Below are 25046 nucleotides of genomic sequence, written 5' to 3'. Positions count from 1 at the left end.
TTTAACCTGGGGAAACAAAGCTAGAATAAGAAATCTCCCACTTTAAACAAGCCCTGAAAGGAAACTAAACTCTTTTTCTTGCACCTGATAACCATAAGCTCCATGAACTAATATTGCTAAAAGGGTTAAGATAAGGCTTAGCATGCTAGATTGTGACAGTCTTTCAAGTGCCTATTTTTTATAGTAATGTAAATCTTTCTGGCTGCACGATGTTTGCTTATTTTCTATCCTTTCTTGGAAATCTGATAGTGGAAAGGATTGCGTTTCAGTTCTCACCTTTTCCCAAAAGTCTATAAGAAACCCAAGCACAGAAAACAAGAGACAGGAACATGGTTAAACTGGTTTTGCACACATTTTTTAGGATGAGAAACTGTTTTTTTAATGATGCCAGATGAAGCACTGTATGTTAATACAACAGATTCCAGTCTAAACAATCTCTCTTTTTCCTTAATAACTGCTAGATCACTTCATAAAGTTCACATACAGAAGAGCACTGGCCATTTGCATAGTGCATACACAGCACGATATCTATTTTATGTATTAAAATGATGATTGTGGAGCCATTTCAAAAGCAGTTTCCTGTTTTGATTCTGGCTGGTTGAAAGATTTCTCTGCTACTCCAGAACTCCAGCTACTAGCACACTGAGCTAGAAGAAGAAAACCGACATCAACTAAAGGACATGACTGCAGTTCCCAGCTCAACAGCACTGCTTATTTATTTCTGCATGATGGTGCCTGCTCAGTTAAAATGCCATTCTTTATAAATAATACTTCATCAGAGAAGAAAAGAGAAATAAAGAGCTTGATAGATTGCCATAGTCCTCAGCAATCTTGTAATTCCAAGGCACTAAAGAATATATTTAATGCACCAAATTCTTCCATTCTCAGGGCACATCTGCTGAAAACCAGTTTCATAAATAGTTCTGGAGACACAGCTCTGATACCTGAAATAAAACCTTACCACCTACAGGGAAATCTTAACTAACAATAACAGCAACAAAGGTCTGACATTCAGAGTACTAAAAATCAAGCTAACCTGAAAAAGAACAGAAACRCACCTCCACAATACTTATCATACATCTAGTCCATTCTCAGAAGAGACACTGGTCAGTTGTGACCAGAACACTGCATGAATCCTTTAGGATCTGAAGCTGTCTGCTCCAGCAGACTCAATGCTAAGAAAAGCGACTAGCATGGTACATTATTTAGTGCAAACCTCCTGTGCTTGCAGCACATACACATCCTCAGTCTAACTGCTGCACAGAGCTCCARTCTCACAGAAAACAAATATGCAGCTCAATACAATCCATCCAAAAATCTTGGTCTGAGCAGCCCTTTAAGCCAGGTAAGGTCTCTCCAAGGTTTCTGGCTCAACATTCATTTTGTTGATGGACCTGCATCTCATGTTTAGAGAGCTTTTTCCTTTACCACTACCTTCAACATACCTTGCCCTTAACTCCCCACTGAGGAACTTCAAATCTTTACAAGCTCTCCCTACCACTCTCACCCCTCAGCCTCTGGAAAGGGAGGGGTCCAAAGCCAATGGCCTTACCCATTGCAAATCCATCCTTTCCTCAGGTTAGAGCAAAACAACATTGATGATCTCTGCTGGTCACATTCCCCAGCATATTCTTCCATCAGGTAGCACATCTATTCTAAAAATAAAAGGCCACAAAAACAACATATTTGCAATAAAAGTCAAAAGGCCACAAGGCATTCACAAAAAATAAACTAAAATTCCTAAGTCCCCAAAGTGTTTAGCATGTTTTACTTCAAATGTATGATGACGTGGATGGCTGAATTAGAAGTTTATGAGCCTCAAGTATAGGGGATAAGTTGAAATGCACTTGTACATAATGCTTCTCAAAACCTATATGATATTTGATGATTTGAAATTATGTTTTCTTGTTGACACTAATGCACTAGACTTGCTGCTTATATGAAATAACATAATTTAATTCTTATCTAGTAATCCTAAACAGCTGAAATGTATTGGAAGAAACTGGTTTATGAGGAGCTGCAAAAGTTATTTACTAGCCAAATTTTAAGGGTATATTTCTGGATATCTTAACTACATACGAGAGAAACCTATTACAATTAGTTTTTCCAGCAAGCTGTTAAAAGAAATCCATGCATATACTATTCTGGAATATTCGTTCAACAAAATGAGTCAATACATTGAAAAAGCAARCCATACACTGCAATTTGCTATGTAGCATGCCAGTAACTGATATTAATGTCTGGATTCTAACAACACTCTCCAAGCTTCATTTATTTCTCCCTTCCAACCTCATACCTAATATTTACTACTGGTCAATATTTATCTTCAAACTAATCTTCACAGAAACCCTCCATTTTACAGATGACAAAACGAGGCAGACACTTCTGGACGAGAGAGCACACAATCCCCAAAAGCCCAGTGGCAGCTGGAGTTGCTCAACATTTTAAGCTAGTTATAACACAGACCTACAGCATTGTCACAGCAGAGGCAGAAATGGGACGCAGGGATCTTCCGTCTACAGCCAGGACCCTCAATCCACCACAGAAACAACAAAAAAACCCCCCGCAGTATAGCCTTTTCTCCTCATATACAGACATATACTAAAGAGAGATTTTGTATTACGGGATCCAGTGCAACACTCGAATAAGCAGACTGGGACTGTTTTATCTCTGTTAAGCAAGCCATGGTTCAGACCTGATTTTTAGCCATAATTATCACATCCTTTTATAAGGTGTCGCAACTCTGCCCCCATCACTAAACGTTCTGCAATAAAAACCCCAACATGTAGGTAAGATCATTTTAACCTGCTAACTAGCTATTACTGCCTTTTCTATATTAGCATTTTATAATGCATTATTATTTTTTAAAAATATTCTTTTCTTAGTTTATACAAATTAACAAGCTCACTAGGTCCCACATACCATCAGCAGACAAACCAGATCCTTTTCCCAGACCCATCTGAACAGTAGGTTCACAGAAATCAACAGTAGGATGATTAATCCAACAGACTAGTAATTTTTACCCTACAAAATGCCAAAAGGCAGACATATCACCCAGAAAAGGCGAGACATAGGCTTTTTCTTTGGAAATTGTCAAATATTGTCAGATGCCATAAGCATGAATTAGCACACACACAAATCTCAAATTGCTGTTCTGCTATTTTTCAAACAGATAAGGGGAAAAAATAAAAGGAATATTTAATATTTCATTGGTCCTGGAATTAATGCTGTATTGCAACAGATGGTGAGTCAGCTGCCAAAAATTAATACAAAACATAATATTTAATGCATATTGGTTACGTTTCCCTGAAAAGATGCAAGCATATCCCTTTTTATGGCAGTGAAGTCAAAGACTATTGTGGTAAAATCAATCTCTTCCAAAACTGGACAGTTAAGATACAAGTAAGTGTAACTGCTGAACATAAATACCTGGGCCAACTACCTTCAATCACACCTTCAATTCCTTCCCCTCCAAGGAAACATTTGACGAACTATAATTCTTTGAGACAGAGAACAGTCAAAGAAAGCTGGAAAATGCAAAGGAACTCAATTTAGGAGACTACACGGCTCTAGCTGACCCGCTGCAAGGCAACTCTGGTTACTCTTGGAAATGGGATAGAGAGCACAGCCAGACTGCTGTGGTCCCCAAAGTAAGGGAACACACAGATGGGTCTACCTAGACCAGCTATAGCAACTACTGACACACAAGGTTTTTTGTTTTCCTTAAATTATTCCCTTTTCAATTAAGAATCATTTTAATTTAGATTGTGGACTGCTTTAAAAACTACTCCAACCAGTAACGAGTTACCAAGAACCAATAAATTTGCAGCAGTTCTTTGAGCCAAAAAAACAGGAAATTGTTTTTTCTGGACACATGGACAATAAGCAAGAGAGACTTATCCTGGGACATTCTGTCAAGGAAAATTTTTTWAAAAATACTAGCTGCAGTCAATGTGACTGTAGAATACTATACAGTAAGACTATTACAAATTGAAGATAGTCAGTGAAAGTCTGTGAAAAGTGAACAGCCCTGAGATAAATAGCAGAAAGCAAGAGTTGAAGCTTACCAACATTTTGTAGGAAAGTTAAAAGCACTAGTCCCTTGGTAATAGTCTATTTTCAGAAGAAAAAAAAAAGAGTCCACTACATCCCAGTTAAAAAAAGGAAAAAAGGAAACACTGACAACTAAAGTGAGAATAAAAATTCACTCACTCTAGTTCATACACACAGTACATTTTTCACAATACACTTCATATTCTTTTTTATCCTTTACTCTTTACCAAAACTTTATCTACACTGCAAAACTAAATCCTTGCTGACAAATGGGCGCAGTCAAATGTGATTTTCTTTGTCTACACTTGCAGCTAGAGACCTATTCTGCTCCAGTTCAGCTACACCCTTTGTTGTCAACAACTGTCAACACCGGTTCAATTTAGTGCACTAAAGAGAGCCCAAACAATTTGGAAAGAATGATTTGAGCTAAGTGGGTCCCACCCGGTTACTCCAGAACACACATGCAGAACAGCCACTGCAAGAAAAACATTTAAAAAATTATTAGGAAAATGAACAGTAAAAACCCACCAGATCTGGCAGAGGGATTCAAAGCATCTGAAGTTACTTAAGTGCTGTGACAAAAAAATAGGAACGGATTTGCCAGTTGCCCAAGTTAAAGATTCATCCACTTTTCCTTCACTTAGTTGTAGAGGAGACAGTGATCAAGATGTCAGGGACAATATCAACCTAATAGCATAGTACTGTTTATTTTCCATGAAAAAAAAATGTTAGCTTTATCACCATCACTGATTTAAATGCAACTGCCACTTGCCCAACAGAAAGCAATTCCAACTAATTAAGGTTGCATTTTTTAGAAAATCAATAGTAGAGTCCACCATGACTTTAAATCATACTGATATTCACTCTCACACTTTAATAATCAGAAGAATTGCGATCTACTTGGATTAATACAGCACACTGACATTAGGTTGGTAATTAAATCCCTGKTCTGAGATTGTGTGATCTGAGTCATCAACATCTGCAAACATCTTTACATCTTGTGCAGTAGCTGGCCTCAACTATTGATACACCAAAGTGAAAAGGGGCCTTTGCTTAAATGGTTCCCATGCTATTTCGGAGTTACCACTTTATGGTGACAGCAGCTTCTCAAAACAGCCTATGAATCACGTTTATCAGTTCTTCGTGTGAGATTTCTTAACTCTAACCCAATATAACAACAATGAATCAATGTCATTCATTACAGAGTAAGAGTAAAAATAAACGACCTATCCAAAAATACTTATTTTGACATTGAAAGGTATTTGGTCTCAGACTATTGACAAACGCAACACTCATTGGTTATTCAATGCACCATGAACACATAAGAAACCACTTTCAAATAGCATCTCCTCTTATGCCACTCTATCTTGAATTTAACAAACTGTCAGTCATTCTATTGCTTACAACATCAGTAGTTATACACATGAGAAAGTTCCAGGCTGACCATCCTAGGAATGGATATAAGTCAAAAAGCACATTCCTAAATTTGATACTGTCAGAAGCAGCACACTTATCTTTCATAGGATTTGTCTTATGCTCCCTGTGCCTGATCAGTAAAGTCAATGTACTTCATAACAGCAAAGGAAGATCTCTCTAAATAATAAATCAGGACTACAATGTAGTCACAGAATGCGAAGAAATAACCCTGTAATATGCCTCTGGGGGAGTAATTTTGATTTGCTGAGTGATAAATCAGAAGTATTATCTAAAGTGTTCAGAAAGGCACAACTCAAATTCAGGCCATAATTCTATATATATACAAAAGGGAGCTTGATTTTCTTCAAGAATTCTGTAGTTGAAATGACCACTAAAAGGCATGCATTTGTATTTGATTATAATTTAAGAGAAAAATTCCATGTCTTCCTCTCACCTGTTCTGTTTTTTAGTTGCTATTTTCCCTGCTGCGTACTTGCTGTCTACCATCCAACTATCTCTTCAACTATAGCCAGGCCCAGCTTCTTTTCCCCAATTGGCATTTTCAACTCTACGCTCTTGTTTCTGATGACACCTTCTCTTCTCTGCCTAGACAGCAGAAATAAGGCATATGTAACAAGGATTTGTTTGTTGTTTGCTTTCAATTGTTTCTACAGACATTCAGCTTCTCTGGACTATAATAGGATATTCTGTGTCCTGATATGGGCTAAGTTTGGATCCTCTAGGCCTTCTAGAGGAGGTAGGAATGAAAAGTGACATGGGTCAGAGAAGAGACAGCTTGTTATGGGCTTAGAAAACAAGGATAGAGCTCCACTGAAGCAAGAAAGAAGTACTACTCTCCCCAACCATAGAAGATAACTATTTCTTTCCTTGAATAAGAGCTTAGCCATGATGCAAAACAAAATGTTAAGCATACAGGTCCTAAATAAAGAAGATTACCTTTAAAAACTCCCAACTTCTTTAACAGTTACTCATGGTACTGTAAATACTAGAGGAACACACATTGCTTAGAGCCAGGAACCAGAGAGAATAACCAATAAACGTACCATGTAAAGGTAATCACTGTGAAAGTCAGGAAACTTCTCTGCATGAAATGTATACATACTGTTTCTCTATAGGGTTTATTTTAAAATAGAGTGCTACAGGTGACCCAATGACTTCTACAGGACACACTGGCTTTCACAGCTCAAGACAGACATGCTAGGGCCCCTGAGCCCTTCCCCACCAGAAGCCACGCTCTCCRTGGGCAGTACCTCCTTAATGCGCTTCACTAATGCGTTCTGGTCAAAGGCAACTGCTTCTGCACACTGGTGAAGATGGTCTTGGTACCGGAGACAGAGCTGCAGCACCTGTTGAGGGTCCAGCTTCTCCAGTTTGGCATTGGTCGGAGAGGTCTGCCCACTGAGAAGTCCTAGAAGGCACAGGAAGGAAAGGAGTTAACCTGACTGCTTATATAACTAAACAATTCAATGGTAAGTAGAGAGACAGCAGCACAAAATTCAGATGGAAAGCTTTCAAAGAGGTCATTAAGAAATAATTCAGGATTGAGGACTATTGAATGGACATCAGTAATGTAATAGTCCAGTGGAGTATAAAAATGAGCAGGGAAGRGCAGGTATTGAAGATTTACGGACATTTAGAATCCACAGAAGTAGTGTAAAGAACACTTCATCACATAGCTCAGCCCTTCTTTACAGAACTTAAAAACAGCAGTGCCATAATGTAAAAGAGCTTGGTTTTCAGTGAAATGTCACATAATGCAAATCCTGTTTCTTCTCCTTCACAAACTATTCTGAACTCTTAAAAACTAACCCTCTCCTAATTTACATACATCAGAAGAGAAGGAAGCCAAGTTCTCCATTCCCCAAAGGGTCTGAGAATCTCACTATTTTTACTAGAATCATACTGTCAGACCTAGAGTTAAAAAAATCATTAAAAATCCCCTTGTCCCCTAAAAGAAAGTTGAATAAGAAATGTTACGTTAAATTAAAAGTTAAGGTGAAATGTCCATGTTTTGCCTACCTTGCTTTTTTGAGACTTCAGAACACTTTAAAAAATCTTTAAAGATTTTTCTATATAATTCCAAAGACTAGGAATGTATATTTCTTTAAATTAAGATCCTTACCTACTCACATGACTTTAGGTTTTACAAAAAGCTCACATACACACAAAAAGAAGGTTTGAGACTTAAAATTGTGACTCTGGCAACATYCAGAGGAGCAAATGGCAAAACTCTCCAAAGAAATTTCTTCTGACCATTCTCTGTTGCTTGCGTAGTGCCAACTGAGAGCCTTTTCTGAGCTATAGTGTGTGTGTCATTCTGTCAACTTTCCCTAAAATATCTGGAAAAAAATGATGCTAAATGCTAAGGTCATCCTTTTATGCTATTTTGATTTATTTATTTTCATTTTGTTTTCCTTCAGCATTAGAGAAACTTTTTTCTTGTTGGAATACCAGCTGTGACAAACAGCATACACATACAATTKTCTTTCCCCCAAAATATCCATCTGGCTGTATAAACTGAATATTGTGACTGCATGCATGTGCCTTTTGGGGCKCTCAGTTTACCAACAGGAAAAGACATTAAAATAACAAATGTAAGCAAGTATTCCACTAAGCAATTAAAAAAACTAAGAAATGCAAGGTATTTGGATTGGAAAAGTACTTCTAAGAATGCACCTCACTGGGAAATGGAAACTATTTTGAATGGCCCACATGCCTATTGGAAGCTACAAACAAATTGGGACATCAAATGCTTGCCAAGAGACTCATGAACAAAACAGAAAACAAGACTTAAAGTCAGAATTATCCTAATTTGAGAAGGTTAAATATCTTCGAAAACATCTTTAAACAGCAATGAAAACAAAACTAGGATAATGTTACCCAATATGGCAAATGAGGTTTGCTTTGTATCAGCTCAGCACTATTTTTATTTTCTCAAGATGCTCTCAGCTTCCCTTCACACAAAGCTCTTCCTTTCCTCTTACTGGGGGGGGGGGATTCATTTTGCTTTGCAGACTTGTTGCCCACTCCAGTGATACACCTGAGCCAAGAAGCCAGGAAGGAACTAGACAATTACCCAGGTGATCTCCAAACCCCATGCTGGCAATAGTCCAATTATGTTTATGTTCCAGAAAGAATCACCTGGAGCAAAATCCTAGGTCCAACAATAGCAATTGCAAATCTTTCAAGCCTCTTTTCAACTGAAGTGTAAAATCCAGTGGCAACAATCCCACTGAAGGAAATAAGACTTTTCATACATACACCTTATATGCTCCAGTGCTCCTCAGTTTAATAACAGATCTTCAGGAAAAAAACAAAAAACAAACAAACAAAAAAAACACAAAAAACAAAAAACAAACAAAAAAGGAAAAAAAAAGAAAGAACAACCAGGCCTCACACACTACTTATCAGGATAAATGTTAAGTAACGTTGTCAAGTTTTAATATACTGGGTGTTCACACAGGAACAAGAAGCTTACTATACACCTGAGGCTGTCATCCTGTTTCACACTGATCAAATACATCATGCTACAAACCCACTAACTTTCTTTTATTACTAATCTCTCATGGACTCCAAACGGTGGAAGAAATTAAATCTATTTAAGAGCCTTTTAATTAAGATTATGTGTGTAGTTAGGCTAATTTAGGCCACCTATAAGAATTCTGAAGCCGAATAGGCCGAGGACTGTAAAAAGAGTCAAATGGAAGAGTCCTACAAAGGAATGTCACTCAGAATTATATTATGTACTTACAACCTTGTATGGGTTACATAAAATTAAAAGCAAAGCTTTCTTAAAGAGCACAGTTTTGCTCTCATGTGGGAAGAAAACAGAGCCTAAAGCCTCTGTCTCTTATTAAATTGAATATTCATTTTCCAAGTTGTTGACTGTCTTCCAAACCAGGAAGCACACCAGGAACCATTTTAATACTGTTTGAAGTATGGGAAGGAGAACACTTGGCACATGAATGATGCAACTTACATCAGGAAGGTGACATGGGGGATGTCACTGCTTGGGGAAAACAAAAATGGGAAAATGGAAGAAGGACTACTGCAGAGCTTTGGTGCATGGATCAAAATACTTTGAACAACTGCCAAACAGGGACATTCTTAGCTTTCAAATTACACTGTAAAATAAATAGATAGACAGACCACATTATGTGCCTGCCATTGTGAAGAGAAATGAGGATCGCACATTTACTTTGGGTACATCTGATCAATAAATAGCATATTCATGAAGATGATAATCAGCAACTGGGACAAACAGACAAGGATTCACTTTTCCTCTCCTAAATAATGGTTTAAAAGTATGTCATGTGTAGAGAACTATTATATGTCACTATAAGGTTAGCTGACCCACAGACTTGACTAATCTGTTATTGTTTCCGTATTTCTTGGCAAAGCAGAGGCATGTTAAAACCATTTTCCTCTTAGTCATCTCCTTGCTGGTTCCAGGTCAATGTATACTTCCAACAAATCACATCCTACGGAGCAGAAGAAAGCTGTTAGTTCAGAAAGCATTTTTATGGCTACAAGGGAAGCTTTTGGAAAAAATGCTTTATATGCTATACTGATGCTATATACATGCAGTATGCATACATGGATAATGCTGACAACAACTGGTGCACTTTCCAACTTGAAAAGCATTAACATTGGGTTTTGACTTATGTGTTTTCACTTGTCAATCCCCTTTCAAGCAGTAACAGCAGACATTACAGAAAGAAAACCAATAGGTCCACTATTGTAAATTTACATATTGCAGATAGCAAAGCACAAGATGGTGTGGACTTACTGATTTTAAGGTCAGAAGCAGATGCAGTTACCAGCTCACCAACCTTTTGCTGGGATGTAAGAGAGGACTTAAAATGTTAACTCCTTATTTAGGTAGACCAGAGGTCCTACCTTGCCCAAGCTACTGCTTCCAACATTTGACAAGAACAGACATTTAGAGAAGAATGTCTTTTTCAAGTGCTTCTTCCTCTACCACATTCTTCCTGTCTCTAAAAATTATTAAAAATTTCAGGGACAAAATACTGAACTCTATAGTTACTAATGGAGCTACGATACTTGAATTTCACTAATCCCTTCTGAAAGCTATGCTTTTATCTCCACAGGATACTGTGGCAATAAGCAATAATACTTAATTTTTCACAGTGTGAAAAATATTCCTTTCACTGGTTTTATACTTATTAATCTCTAGTTCTAGTGCTGCAGTCAACACCATTTTACAGATTCCTATTGTATTTCTTTCATCATCTTTTCCAAACCCAGGAATGCCACTGTTTAGTCTCATCTCTCACAGAAGACTTAGTTCCTCTTATTACCTTTAAAATACTTTCAAAGAGCTCTAATTTGTGGCTTGACTTCCCGCTTTAAAAGTCAATTCTAGCATGTATAGCATTTCCATATCTAATTATCCAGTTGCTTCTATAATATTTATCCCTTTGCTGGACACACTAATTGGTAACATCCTTTGCAAGGGCTTGCATTTTAAGGTATTGCACTTGTCATCACCTTTTCTCCTGAGAGCAAGGTTAAATGAAGCAACATGATTATAAACCACGATTAATAGCAGCTCAGCAACTTTATAGAGGAGTTCCTGCTTCTGGTACCTGTTTCTGGAGTTTTATTACTGTATATGTTACCATTTCTTCTAAAACCTCTTCGGTGAACATTTCTCTCATCCACCCTTGTAAAGAATGACCTACTTCTTTTTGTAGTGAATGCTAATGCCAGTAATTCATTTCACTCTTCTAAAATTCTTCTCTGAAGACAACTCCACAGACTCCTCAGCAAGCTTCTGGCAAATCTAATATGCATTTATGAATGGCTTATATGCTATTAGAAAGCTGTTCTTAAGGAAGTTGTATGCCAGTCTTCTGATGATTTTATATTTAACCTGTTAGAGTTCAGAGACTTCTATTATCCTAATATGAATTTCTTTTTGCCTTGTTTTTAAATTTACATAGATTATGATTGCTATTAATAAAACATTTTTGAATCATTTCACTTACCTTTTTTAAAGATAGTGTTAGCTTTAGCTTAAAAAGCACTAATGTTTTCCAAGTTTCCAGGCACTTTCCCAGTGTTCCAAAAGAATTTAAAAATGAATAACTCAACAAGATCCCTCATCAAGCACTTTTAAAACTCTTGGGATAGAACTTACCAAGACCAGCTAGCTTTATGGCTGCTGGCCGCAGTTTGACTATTATAATGATGTATACTTGCTTTCCATATTGCAATCAGAAAGGGAGAGTGTTTTGCCAGGCATCTCAAGTACAAGAAAGATTTGCAGAACAAGTAGGTGAGATGACATCCCTAGAAACTGTGTCCTCTCTCCTGACCTGTTACTTGCATAAGTTTAAGACAGCTACTTGCTAGCAGTTGGGGTAGGGAAGCTCATTTCCATAAGCTTCTCCATGAAGGAGGACTTTATTATGACCTACAAAAAAGAAACAGTTGCGCACTCATGTGACAGGAAGAGGCATTAAAATATTTCTAAACAAATATGAAAATCAGATTTACTGCGCTCTTTCTGATTAAATCTTTGAGCTTTAATTGTACACTTCATTTCTCACTCTTGAAAAAAGGCTGTATTTCAGCAAAGCCTAAAGAGTCAGAATAGTTTTTTTTTTAATACTGCAGTTAGGACACATCAAAATTATATACTCAAATTTGGAAATTTGAGGCTGCACAGACCTTAAGAAAACGACGTACACCACAGACTGCACAGACCTTAAGAAAAGGACATACACCACAGACCACAGACAAGTGCTTATGTAGCAAGGTAAAACCTTCCATGCCAAACTGCAGAAGTTATAGCTTGAAGGGTAGTACAGGGACTCTTCTAAACATTACTTAACCTGAAAACCACATTAGTAAAACTCAACCATAAAGAAATTKAACTTTAAAAAAAACCACACGAAATATTTGCTATGCTTGCAGAAATCTTTATGTTCAAATGTAGATCACATGATCTTTTTCAAATCAGTTTATTTTCTAAAATCGTGCTGATAAAATACCTTGTTAAAAAATATGTATTCACTCAAGGACAACACTTGCCTTTGCCAACTGTGTATTTTCAATTGCTTTGCACTTTAATGAGGGAACACAATGACTGTAGACAAACTGAACAGCTACTACGTGAGCAAAGAGCATATTTTTATTGTGACAAAGAATGTTGGCTGGAGCAGCACTTTTTCCTCTGCTTTAGAGGCTGTACCACATCGTCTCTTACTTCTGCATGGGTAACAGACAGGCTAAAGACTCTTGTCGCATCATTTAACAGCCATTGTCTCTGACCACAAAGCCCAAATACCTTCTCAGTACTAATACTGTGCCTCAGACTTCTAATACAATGTGAGCAGTTGCCTATAAATTGAAGACGTTCCTCATGAAGATATAAAAATCACCCCTCTTTTGTTCCTCCACCATTTTGTCTTCTTCAAAACCTAGTGTGCTATGACATATATATGATATAAGACCAAAAACCCCACACTCTCACAGATCTCCACCTATTAAGGCTATAGAATTTACATAAGAAGAGACTATTTTTTTTTACCTGCATGAAAAGGATATTTATTTATTGATATTTCTGCCTTCCTTATTGTACCTTACTTTTACTTAGGCACTGATCCTGCATACCATTAAAACATTCTCCCATTTCATAGGAGAGATATATAGGCTATACATCATGAGGAATGCACACACACAATTTTGTGCAGGACTGACACTTTTAATTTCTCTGACGCAATGGCTTTCGCCCTGTGCTTGGTATGAGAAACATTCTGAGCACAATGGAGCCTGATCTTGACTGGGACTTTGAATACTGCTGCAAAACACAAACGCTTCAATGATGCAAAAGATTTATAAAATTAAAATTCTCATTTGAAAAGAAACAACCCAAAAACGAATCCACAGGACGCTTCCCCATTTGGATTGTCAGAAACATGAACACCCAAAAGGGAAAAACAGTGAACAGCCTGTGGGCTTTGAGATTTCAACTCTCAATTATTTAGATATGCCTCTTTGCACCATGAGCCTGTTGAGTGTTACACCCTGGAAAAGTCACTAGTGATTGCCAGAAAATTGGAAAGCATGTCTACCCATAACTTTCTTTTGAAGCTCCAGGTAAGGGAAAAAGTATGCAGGGTATTCTGTTGAAAAGCACACAGCTGAGAAGGTCCAATCTCACCTTCCTCACCACAAGCCAGCACTGATGCTTGGATACTGCACAGAAAATTGTTCAGTTCACTAAAACAGCAGAAAACTAATCCAGTCTTTTTTTCCCTCTTCTAGGATAGCAAGGGCAATCAGCTTACCAGGAGATAAAAGACTAAAGCAAGGACAGGTAGAAGCAAGGGGAGGAAGGAATATAGGAGGACCTCTCCACTTTAGCAACAGCAAGGTGTCCTTTCAACTTTCCCWGTACACAAGAAATTAAGAGGATCTCACCTTTGCCTGGCCACCTGTCTTCTTTGAAATAATATGTCCTTAACTGCCTTTTTGCAGTTTGCCCACTGCAAAATTTGTTTGACGTTTGCCAGCAGATGCAAAAAAATATCTAGGTTCAAGATGGAAGAAAAAAGCAGAAACATAAGCAGAAAAATCCAATCTCTTCTGAATAAAATAACCTAGCACACTAAAAGTGATCTAATTGATTCTATTACGAGTAATAAACTAGGCTAACCTTATTAGAAATAAGCTAGGCTAACCTTACTTTATGTTACGCAGAAGTGTACAGGTACTTATATCCTTGTGGCATAGCACATACTAGCAGAAAAACAAAAACCAGTATTCAGTGGTTACCAGAGGAAGGGTGACCTCTAAAGCTACCCATAAGCAGAAGGGCACCCACTCACAGCTGAGGCACATGTGCCATTCCACAGTAACCACCCTGCATACACACACTTTCCCCAGGTAAATTGAGTGCAGGAGGAAGACACTGTGCTGCCTTCATCATGAGGCAAAAGCCCTCACACAGGCAATTACTACAAAGTAGCTCAAGCGCTGCAAGTCTGAGTTCACAAGCTAGCTTTCACCACAGTAAATTATTCCCTGACACCAAGTTACTTGAAAAACTATTTCAAGCAAAATGGCCAACCCCTGCAGGGGGTCTACAGCACAGCAAGTACACGAGGTACGGCTCTTCAGAAAGTAACATCTTCGATTGGATCAACTGATATTACTGTCTGTTGTTTTTCACCACACTTCTGAGCACCTTCTTCAACTGTCATTTTCACAGTTATAAATTGCAATTTATTGCCACAGCATGCCACAAAGCAAGACTGATGAACAGACCACTTACTTAAAGAGTCAGCAAGCCCAGCACTTCAATTTTCTGTTTTCTTTTTATTTTTTATAGATGCCGCAGGAAACTGTTTTAAAAGTTTCAGAGAGATTTTAAAGACTGCTTCACTGAAAGAGTTCCTTTTAAATAATTAATAGGATCTGTTGATAAAACCTTTTATTGATGCTTTATAACTGCAAACAAACCACAACACTGATTCTGGTATAACCATCATTGGTTATAGTCATGAAATACATGAAAAGTATGGCCACATACCAAATAGAAAATGTGTGTTTCTTATCTTTAGTGTATTACCAGAAACAAAGTAGGCAGACAGCTATGATTTCTTTCTTTTCCTTGCAGGAAATTTCTGAATAAGAACAAAACACAGTAAGCCTGAGGCCTACATTGAGTCACCTCTGCCCTGGCAAGCACCCCTGACACTAGACCCTCAACTAAACCTGCAGCCCCAAACTTCTAAGACATCTTCTGAGGTCTGAGCAAACGTATATTGCCACAGCAAAAATAAAGTCACGGCTGACAGGTCCAGTAGACTCAAGTGCAAAAGATCTCCAAATTGACCATCCAACTTCATCACAATACCAAAGGGACTACCTGAGGTCCCATAACTCCAAACTAAATAGAATGGCTTGACAATTGATGTGCACACCAACTTAAATAGCACAGCAAGTATTCACTGAAGATGTAGTCTCAGGTCTATGGACTCACTGCTACATATTTGCAGAGTCACCACAGGCAGGTGAACATGCTTCACCACATCCACATGCAATTAAAAAAGAAAGAAAAAAACTCTTAATGATGACACTAGCATTTCTTAATTTTTTTWAAAAAACACACTATGCTTGTTATAGCACACAATTTTCCAATAGCTTTTAACAAGTTGTGGTTGTCAAGTTGCTTTCTCTCCACACTTCACTCTACATTCCTGGCCCTGTTTTTCAAATGTCCATTTCCCAGTCTCAGCCTTATTCATGCTTGACTTGCCATGAATCACAGCTTCTTTCCTCTAACCAGGGAGCCTTGCTGTGACTCTATTCTTCACACTGCTATTTTCTTTGAGCAGAACATGCCCACTCCCTTCTCAGTAGTCACAGTCTCCAGGTAATTCACAGCTAATCTCACCAAGCTGCAGTTTTCCACAAACACTAGGGTGATGGGGAGAGGAACAAGAGTGTCAAGCTGGGTGCTGCTGGCCACTTGCCTTTTCTGTTTTGATTCGTGGCACAGAACTTGCTTCCTATGTACCGTCCAAGTACCAACAAGTATTTTCTTTTTCACTATATTTTCTTCCTAGAAGGTCTGTTAAGAAGCATTACCCAAAATATAACATTGACACTTTCTGGCCACAAGTACTAGGAATAGTGATTTCAAAACATCATAAAGAACAATAGTATCTGTAAATGCTAGGAGTTCGCTGTGGAGCGAAGAAGATCACTCTGGGAGCCTGGCTGGCCTCACTTGATTAAACTTTTTACTTCAGCAATCCATTGCCTAAACTGAACAAAATTATTCAGGGACATCCATCTTCTATTAAATGACCCTACCATCTGACTAACTTCTTTGGCTAATACCTCTTGCCAAAGTCTGAACTCTCTCTCACTTGCATTTAAATATTTGGATTTTGTTTCTATTTTCACAATTCAAGCTAACCCAACTTAAGCACTCTTCCACTTTTCTTTCTCAGTCTGTTTTTATTCTTTTCCTGCATTCATTAGAACTGATTCCAGATGTAAATTCAGGGATAAAATAGATGTCATATTCCCAGCAGTATTAATATCTAAATAACTGTTACTGTTCCCATCATTGTATTGCAACATTATAATGGCATTTTCCAAGGCTTGAAGGAAACATGAAGCTGGAATTCAAATGAAATTATAATAAGCAAACTCGGGATATTGCTGTTACTCAAAGGTTGAATTAGGGAGGGCAGGAGGAGACAACACAAAATTTAGTTTTGAATGGTTGCACGTAGCTTATTAGGGCACCTAAAATATTAAAAAACTGCACAGAAATATGTGGCTGGTTGTACTCTATATTACTTCTATGTTTATCATCTACTGTCAAATACTGTCAAGTGAAAAAGTGTCTTGAAAAAAGACAAAGCACAATAGGGAATCCATTGCACGAAATGTTCTAAAATCCCTGGAAAAAAAAATCAAGCAAGTTTCATCTCCTCTGTAGCAGCTGACATTGCATTTGTACTCCACTAAGTGAACTCACTAGTAAAACATTATGAAAAGCCTCATCTCATGATTAAAACAAGCTGTTACCTAGGCAAATGTTGGATATCTAAAGACAACACGTGTGAGCCTCTCCTTGTAAGCAAACTATATTTACAAAAATCTTTGTAAGACTATTCAAATGAAGTAAGAACACCAGATAACTCCCTCCTGGTCATTGCCTTTCTTCCATTACTCACTAATTTATGTCTGGGAGTACTGCTTTTCTCAGTTATGCATGTAACAAGTAGTACCATGTGGTTAGCAAGCTTGGGAGATTCTCAGGTCCTGGCTCCCCACATCCTAAGACAATGAACCCAAATCCCCACGTGGCCATAGAGCCAGGATACGCGCCTTCGAGCCGGCAGCAGGGGCTTCCGCATTCCAGCTCTGCCAATTGCCTGCGTCACTCCTTTTGTGGTCAGATAGACCCACAATGTAACAATGCAATTCTCCTGCCATTTAACCTTCTCCCCTCTCCCCCTAAACACCGCAGCTGTAAAAATATGCCCCCCTTCACTTTTTTAATATACAGTCTACTGACGATCTGCTCATACACAGCATGAAGCTATCTCCTAATTTTATCATGGAAAATATCAGTCATTTTACAGTAAGACTTTACTTCCTCGCTATAACGTTTCTAAATAGATACCTCTCCATTTATACACAGCGGCTGAAGTTTTATCATCTTAAGTCACACCTCTCTCAGGCACTTATAAGGTTCATTACAAGAATTAATAGCCTCTGTACACTCTGCCAGAATGTCTCTTACTAGTACAGAAAAGGGCACTATCCCAGGTTAAAAGAAGCCACTTAAAGAAGCACATCGTGAGCTGATTTAACAACATTCTGCCACTGAAAACGGGAATAAACTTGTTGCTCTGCCCCCTCCCCTTGCCCGTGCAGCCCAGGCCCCTTCTTTGGGCCACTTCTGGTTCTCGCCGAGCTCCCCTACAAATGGGCTCATTAACTTACCTGATAACTAAMAATTCATCACTAGGTTAGTTCACTATCCAGCTAGCAAGTGAACTCGGCTCCTAACAGGGCCAACGAACCACAGAAACAACATAAAACACAGCTATTGGTATGATCTTCCTCCTGGCCCTGGGAGGCCAGGAGATACAAAGGCACTTATCCTGGGCCTGGGGCAGAGTCAAGAATGCAAAATAACTACAAGAACCCGAGGCATACAGCTACCTCATAACACTTTCTGACTGCACTAAGCCAAAAAGAAAAAAAAATCAAAAATACATTATACTATGAATGTCTACAGTGTCAGGATGATACCAGCTGCAGTAATTACAGGTACATGAAGACATCCATCAACTCCTTCTGCTCATGACACTACAAAATATGCCCAATGGCCAAATAAAACTTAAAATATTGAAATATTGAGTAGTTGCTCAACTGTTGAGTATTTCATCTGGTATAGCTTTAAAGAAAAAAAAGATTGTGACTTGATTTAYTACAATTGAAACTTACTGCATTTCATTTACCTTGTCTCTATTGGCTACCACCTGTATGCAAAGACGGTTAGAAATACTTGGCCATCTTCTGGTACTGTAATTTTTTAATGATTAATGAGGGGCCTGAAGGCGAGAGCAGAGCTACAAACACCTCTACAGCTTATGCTTGAAGAAGCAAGACTTGCTCACCTAGCCTAGGTGTGAAAGCACAGGCATTCCCTTTACATGGTCTATTGCACTTAATAAACTAGACAATGGAGGCACAAAAACACCTGATGGAGTGATTTTGCTGCTGGCTATCTTTTAGGTTAAGGACAAGAACTTGTATGAAATGAACAGGGAATGCTGAGCTGTGAGCCAGATGTTCAGTTCAAACTGGTTAAGAACCTGTGTAGCTCTCACAAACTGTTTAAATAAATAAATTTAATCGCAGCCAAAAATCCTTTTGCACACGAAAAAGGGAGTTAGGGAGTTTTTGTAACTTGATCCACAGGCTGTGCATCATCTCCTTCCCTCCACCTTGACACACTGACAGCACAACTCTCTTCTCCAACAAAACCTTGCCTCCCAACAGCCCCTAGAAAGAGTCAGCCACAGTGGGTTGGTAATGTGTACGTAATTCAGAAGCAAAGTGTAAACTGATGACTTGTGCATAAGAACAAAAAGAAAACAGGAACATAGATTTGTTAAAAAAAAAATCTGTATTTATATATATATATATATAATTTCTCTTCCACCACTGTTCTCTTACCATCTGAAACTACAACTCTGTAGTTGTAGTTGATACTGACAGCAATTAATTCTGATATTCTCTGTAGACAGTTCCAACTTCAGATAAGAAATAAAATACCAGGAAGATATTAGCTCTGAGGCCATACATCCCTGTTGCCAGGCAAATACTCATCTTTGTTACAAAAATGTGAGGGGGGAGAAGAACAAAGAAAAAAAGGCAGAACTACTTCCAAAAAAGGTTTTCAAGATTATTCATGAAAACAAAAAAAAATAACATTTGGTGGGACATTACCTACATTTTTAAATGCCAGAACTGAGAATGAATTATTCTTCACTGTATTTGGCATCTTTAAAGCTTTTAATAACAGCATCATTCCTGTAAATTGCAGGCTCTCAACATTCCTATGAGTCAGAAGCTAAGAGCTTTTCTTTTGAAGATCAGTGAAGATTTCAGAAAGGCAAAGGCTCTGATACTTATAAGCAGTCATTCGGTGTTGCCCCGCCAAGCAGAGGCAGGATGCTGCTCCACAGCCACTACTGTGGTTTAAATCAGACACAGAGACAGTTGCTCCCCGTGCACTGGCACTCGTGCAGTGAGGAAGTTCAGAGTGCTCGAGCTGTCCAAAGAATCAGGAGTGATGCCCACACGGGAAGGCAGGGAGAAAGGCTAGCTCCAAATAACAGAGGCTTAAACTGCCTCAGACCCCCAGGCTGGGATTTTAGTCTCGTTTCACAGGCAACCCACATCAAGCACAAGCAAGCACCAAAAGCAGCAACCCCACTCTCCCCCAGCTGCCTTCCCAAAGGGCCATGTCCTGTTCTGATCCAAGCGCCTGGGCTCCCAGAAGGATTTAGCACTCATGTGGCTTTGGGACATACTGATTCAACTGGCTGATAAAGCAAACATCTTCCTCTGTTAGCAGAGATTGTTCTTCTCCCCATCAGCCGCTCAACCAAGTGCCCTTGCAACTGTGTACTCAACAAACCCAACTTGCAGAAAGGAAAACAACAGCTGCCAGCAGCAACCTCCTCATTTTGGATTAGCTGTACTTTTAACTTACATAATCCTGGAATCCTGTTATTTTTCATGAAAGCTTAGGACATTGGTACACAAATTAAGAGCACACCAAAATTCAGCAGCTCTGGAGCTCCCATCCACAAATGCAGAATCTGCTTGGAGAAATACAAGGTAATTTAATGTGGCTTCTCTGTCAAAGAAAGAAGGATAAACTGCCTCATCTAACCTGAACCAGGATATCAGCAGATTATTGCAGAACAGCTGGCCTATASTATCTTACTGTACAAAAATGGAGTCGTCAGCAGTGGATTTAAGAGAAGGGACACAGAAAGTGATCAACCACATTTTTTGAAAAGTAGTGGGGGAATTTTTCGATAGTCTTAGAATCTCTAACTATAGATGCAATTACAAAAAGCTCCTTACCCTTTTTTGCTCTAAAAAACATGCATCRTTTTTTATTTTCACTAATACAAATACATAGCAACATGTTAAATATACATCTTCATTCCAACAAAAAAAACTAAAAGAAATATAAAAACAAACCACACCAGTGCACACATGTATACAGCTCTTGGGTTGGATGAGACAGAAGACAGGAAAACTACAGAAGACACATTAATAACAGTAAGCTACAACAGCATCCAACTCCTCAATAGTCTTGAAAGTAAGAARATTTAGAATATGTTAAAACTTGAAAGTCCACAGTATTGAGTTCTTAAGCCTTTCTTAGAAATGCATTACTATCTTTAATGTTTTCAAAAAACCCTGGGACCAYCTGTGAATTTTTTTTTAATACATACAGCACTGGTTAATAAATATAGATTTTTTTCTTCTTCTGACTTTATTTAGAAGAACAATGCACTTGCAGCTACAGAAATGATTAAGTTGATCCTGATTTGATTTTAAGAAAGGAGTAGAGCACATGACAAATTTGACTGTTTCTTCCTCCCACGTACAATACCTTTATTTCTAGACAACAACAAAAGCTTTTCTTTGTCCAGTCTACCCTAAAGTCAGATGCACTGTTCTTTCCCTATACCCATAGCTGAGTTATTGTGGAAGAGGAGAAAAATGCACATTGTGTCAAGCAAGGTCATTCAACAGATGAGCGCACTCAGATCTATTCAACCTATGCCACATTAGCAGGATTATTGTGAATGAGATAATGTCTATTAGGAAATCATCCAATCAAAAAGTTTCTGGAGAATTGCATACACCTGAGGGAATCACATACCCAGTGGATGTAAATGTAAATGTAAATGGAATGTAAAGCTTAGCTCACTTACACTAACACAGCGGCTTTAAAAAGCAAAGTGACAAGAGCCAGCTGAAATAAAGTTTCAGTGATAAATGGATCTGTAGAGTTTGTACATTCTTCCCCCAACAATTCAGCTTTTAATTCCTTTTACATTCTAAAAAACTAGTTGTGTGATATTCCACAAGTGCTCAATATCCTAAAAGGCTGTTCACTAGCCTTTAAAAGAGGGAAGCAGTGTCACACTTACACTGTACATTAGCCAGTAAGTGTTCTAGTATAGACAGCACTTAGATTAAATGCTAATCATTTCCTATGTCCTTCTGTTTTTAGAAGAGTATATTCCTACAACTCATGTGCACATCACAATATGCACTCATATCTACATCTTTTCTGACAAGCTTTCCAACACTGCTCACTGTCACATTTACTGATTACTGGTACATCTTTASTGTAGAGCGCAACCTGCCAGAAGGCAGCCTTCACTGTTTCATTGCCTCACATCTCTGCAGTTAAAATTTTGTATTACTTGAATGATAAAATACAATGGAGCTTTAAAAGAAGAATACAGAGAGGTTCAGAGGAGGCGCTCCTATTCAACAGCCAGGCACTGAAGCTACCAGAGGTCACAAGAACTGAACTCCTTTATTTGAGCAACAATTCCATTAAAGCCAAGGGAGATTTTGTTGAATAAGGACCACAGGAATGAGCCCCTAGTACACTGGCTGCTGGGAGTGACTTGAAGCAAATTACGCAACAGCTGTCAGAAGTCTGTAGTGGAGGAGGAGCCCCAAAGCCTTAACCTTTGTCTATTTATGTCCCAGCACTGAGACTCCTTCCAACAAAACAAACCAGGCTTTCAGATATTTTTATTAGTTAAATTTACACCAAGCAGCTCTCCCCTTCCCTTCCTCTTTCCCCTTCCCTCCCTCCCACCCATTCCTCTCCTTTTCCCCTTGCCATGTTGTGCTGTTTGTATGGAAAAAAAAAAAAAAAACGAGCTGCTGCTCTTGCCAAGTGTGACATCAGCTCATTCTTATCCAGTGATATCCAGCAGAATTGCACTCCAATAAACATTTGCTCACTTTCGGAGCCCCAAGGTTACTGGCTACATTTTGTTTTCCTTGCCGCTCATTTTCTGACACTTCACCATTCCTTATGCGTTAATATCCCCACACGTCCTGCAGCTGGAGCCAGAGCAAGGCAGTGAAAGGACATTCCACAGCACTTACATGTTTCTTCCCCCACTCRGGAACAAGACTCTGTTTCTATCAACAATAAAAAGCTGATACTGTGGAGAAGCAGAAAAACACAAAATAGGAACAAAGTGTAGGCATAAAGCAACTCAGGAGTCTAGACCTATAGATTCTTGGCATTTACATTCTTTTATGTATGTATTTTCTAATATGCTTGCTTCGCATGCTCAGCAACCAGAGAACATGCATAGTGGATAAAGAAGCAGATGTACTGTTCCCTCACCACACTGCAGCTGCCTCCATCAAGACTCAGCAATATTTGCTCCAGTATGGCATCCATGTTGTCTCACGCTTCAGGGCTCACCCCCAGCTGAAAAAGCACCTCAGATTTCTCTCTCCTCTCATCCCTTCTATTTTTTTTTTCTGTCCTCTCCTCACAAGCAACCACAATTTGGAGCAGAGATGATCCTTTTGCTATCACGCTCCCTAGTGTTTTAAGCCAAGCTGACTGCTATCTGAAGTAGACATCAACCTGCATCTTTAGGCAACCCGTACTGAATAAAATTCATTAGTTTTTCCTGCCAATGAGGAAACCACTATCAAATTAGAGAGAGCAGAGTTGGGTAAGAAAGAAGGAAGGATCAGTAAATTACCCTAAAATGTCTAGTAGCAAAGAAAGAATGAAAATAGCCACCTTTTAGCCTGTGATAGCTCCACTAAATAGAGAAGCTTCAACTTACAGTCAGATACACTGCATCCAAAACTGTGCTCTTCCTCAGATCATCTGTGAGAGAGAAAAATCAATTTATAAAATTCTCCAGCAGGAAAAGACTGATGTAATTAGAAGGAGATGTCCTGGTAGCATCAACCTACAGATCCCCTCTCTTCCAGCAAAGGAGCTTTAAAGTCTCTTCTGGCACTCATCAAGAGGTTGCAGCTGTACTGAACAGCTTAGAAAAATAACAGCCTTTTAGCTCAATGTGCTTGAGAATGAAGGTCAATTATCATCAAAATGCAAGCAAAGGAGAAATCACCTTCCAATGTTATCATTAACAGATATCAGCTTTACTGGAACATTGTGAGTACTGGGAAAAATCTACATTCCCTACCACCATATATAACAGAGTCTATTAGAAAATCAAAAGAGAAGATGATCCATTTAAAAAATAAAGGAATCCAGTGTTCAGACAGGTCAGTCAACCTGTTCTTTAATTTATCCTTCTTTCCTGTTCTTAGTAGGCACAGCTAACATCCCTCACATCCAGCTGTTCCTGCAAATTCACAAATGCTAGTGGTATCTGCTGCCAGCGAGCTATCTGCAGCATCCTTCTGCAAAATAACATACTCCTCTTCCTTGTGTAGATTCCAAATGCTTTTTATGCTTTCTTGGTTGTCACTGGGTATTGTGCTGACAAATAGGCATTTTGGAAAAAAAAAAAAAAAAAAAGAGAGAGAGAGAGAAAAGAAAGAAAGAAAAAAATGGTTCAGTAGATTAATCTACGTGCAACTTACTGGAAAGAGAGAGAGAGGGCCTCAACAGGACAGCCACCTAAATGAATGGACATTCTCCACGTGCTTTGCATGACTAACAATATTTTACACAGATTGCCCTCAAGGCTGTCATATCACTCTTCACAACCAAACACACAGCAAGATGTACCAAGACTATATATAGAAAGACTACATATTTATAATTGACGATGCAACATCCTTCCAGGGAAGCAGTATTTCATAAAAAATATACAAAAACAACACATCAGCCCTTAAGTAAGGATTACAAAAATTAAAGAGTTTTTTCTAGAATATATAAAGCAAACTTTTAGCAACGAATTCGTTACAAGTATTCACACTAAAATGCACCTTAACAATTTAGTGGTCAGAGTTTGGATGCAAAAAAAGGATAAAATTTTTTAAAGGTATACATTTGATGCTACTTTATTAATGGCTGCTTTAATATATCAAAGGGGAAACAACTGTTAGCTGATACCTAAGGATGTATCTTCCATATGAAATTCTACACAGCTGCACTCATTTTAGGGTTCTTTTTTTTTTTCTATGATACTACAATTTATGATTTTTACATAAATATTGCTAGCCTCTGGAAATGAGATGCTTGGAAATGGAATGACTTGTTCACAGAAATACTGAGAGATGCACAAATTCCCAAATGACCTTGGCTATAATTAACCATCTAATTATAGTGGCATTTGGCCTACTAACACCTCTCTGGTAGTCTGGCTGTTTTGTCTCAACAGATAGACTGAACTGGAGATTTGCCAGAGCTGCCCTTCCAGCAAGATAAACCCTCACATAACAGAAGAGGTGATAGTCGCAGTATGCCTACAAATATCACRCTTTTTCAG

At 38.4% G+C, this 25046-nt stretch overlaps 1 protein-coding gene across 2 annotated transcripts in view; it reads right to left on the bottom strand.

Annotated features, from left to right (window-relative positions):
- BORCS5 (BLOC-1 related complex subunit 5) overlaps window positions 1-25046 on the bottom strand; it is an 86344-nt gene that overhangs the window by 27424 nt on the left and 33874 nt on the right. For both annotated transcript variants that reach the window (XR_014895954.1, XM_085305919.1), the window contains exon 3: window positions 6741-6898. Coding sequence is in view for 1 of the 2 variants with exons in the window: in XM_085305919.1 (XP_085162045.1) it covers window positions 6741-6898 (158 nt within the window). In the remaining variant the exon portion in view is untranslated. The remainder of the gene's footprint in view (window positions 1-6740; window positions 6899-25046) is intronic.

Source organism: Rhea americana, unplaced genomic scaffold (assembly GCF_003343005.1).
Source record: "Rhea americana isolate MKP2758 unplaced genomic scaffold, rheAme1 scaffold_228, whole genome shotgun sequence".
NCBI classification, from domain to species: domain Eukaryota; kingdom Metazoa; phylum Chordata; class Aves; order Rheiformes; family Rheidae; genus Rhea; species Rhea americana.
This window is presented reverse-complemented; position numbering and strand designations above follow the sequence as displayed.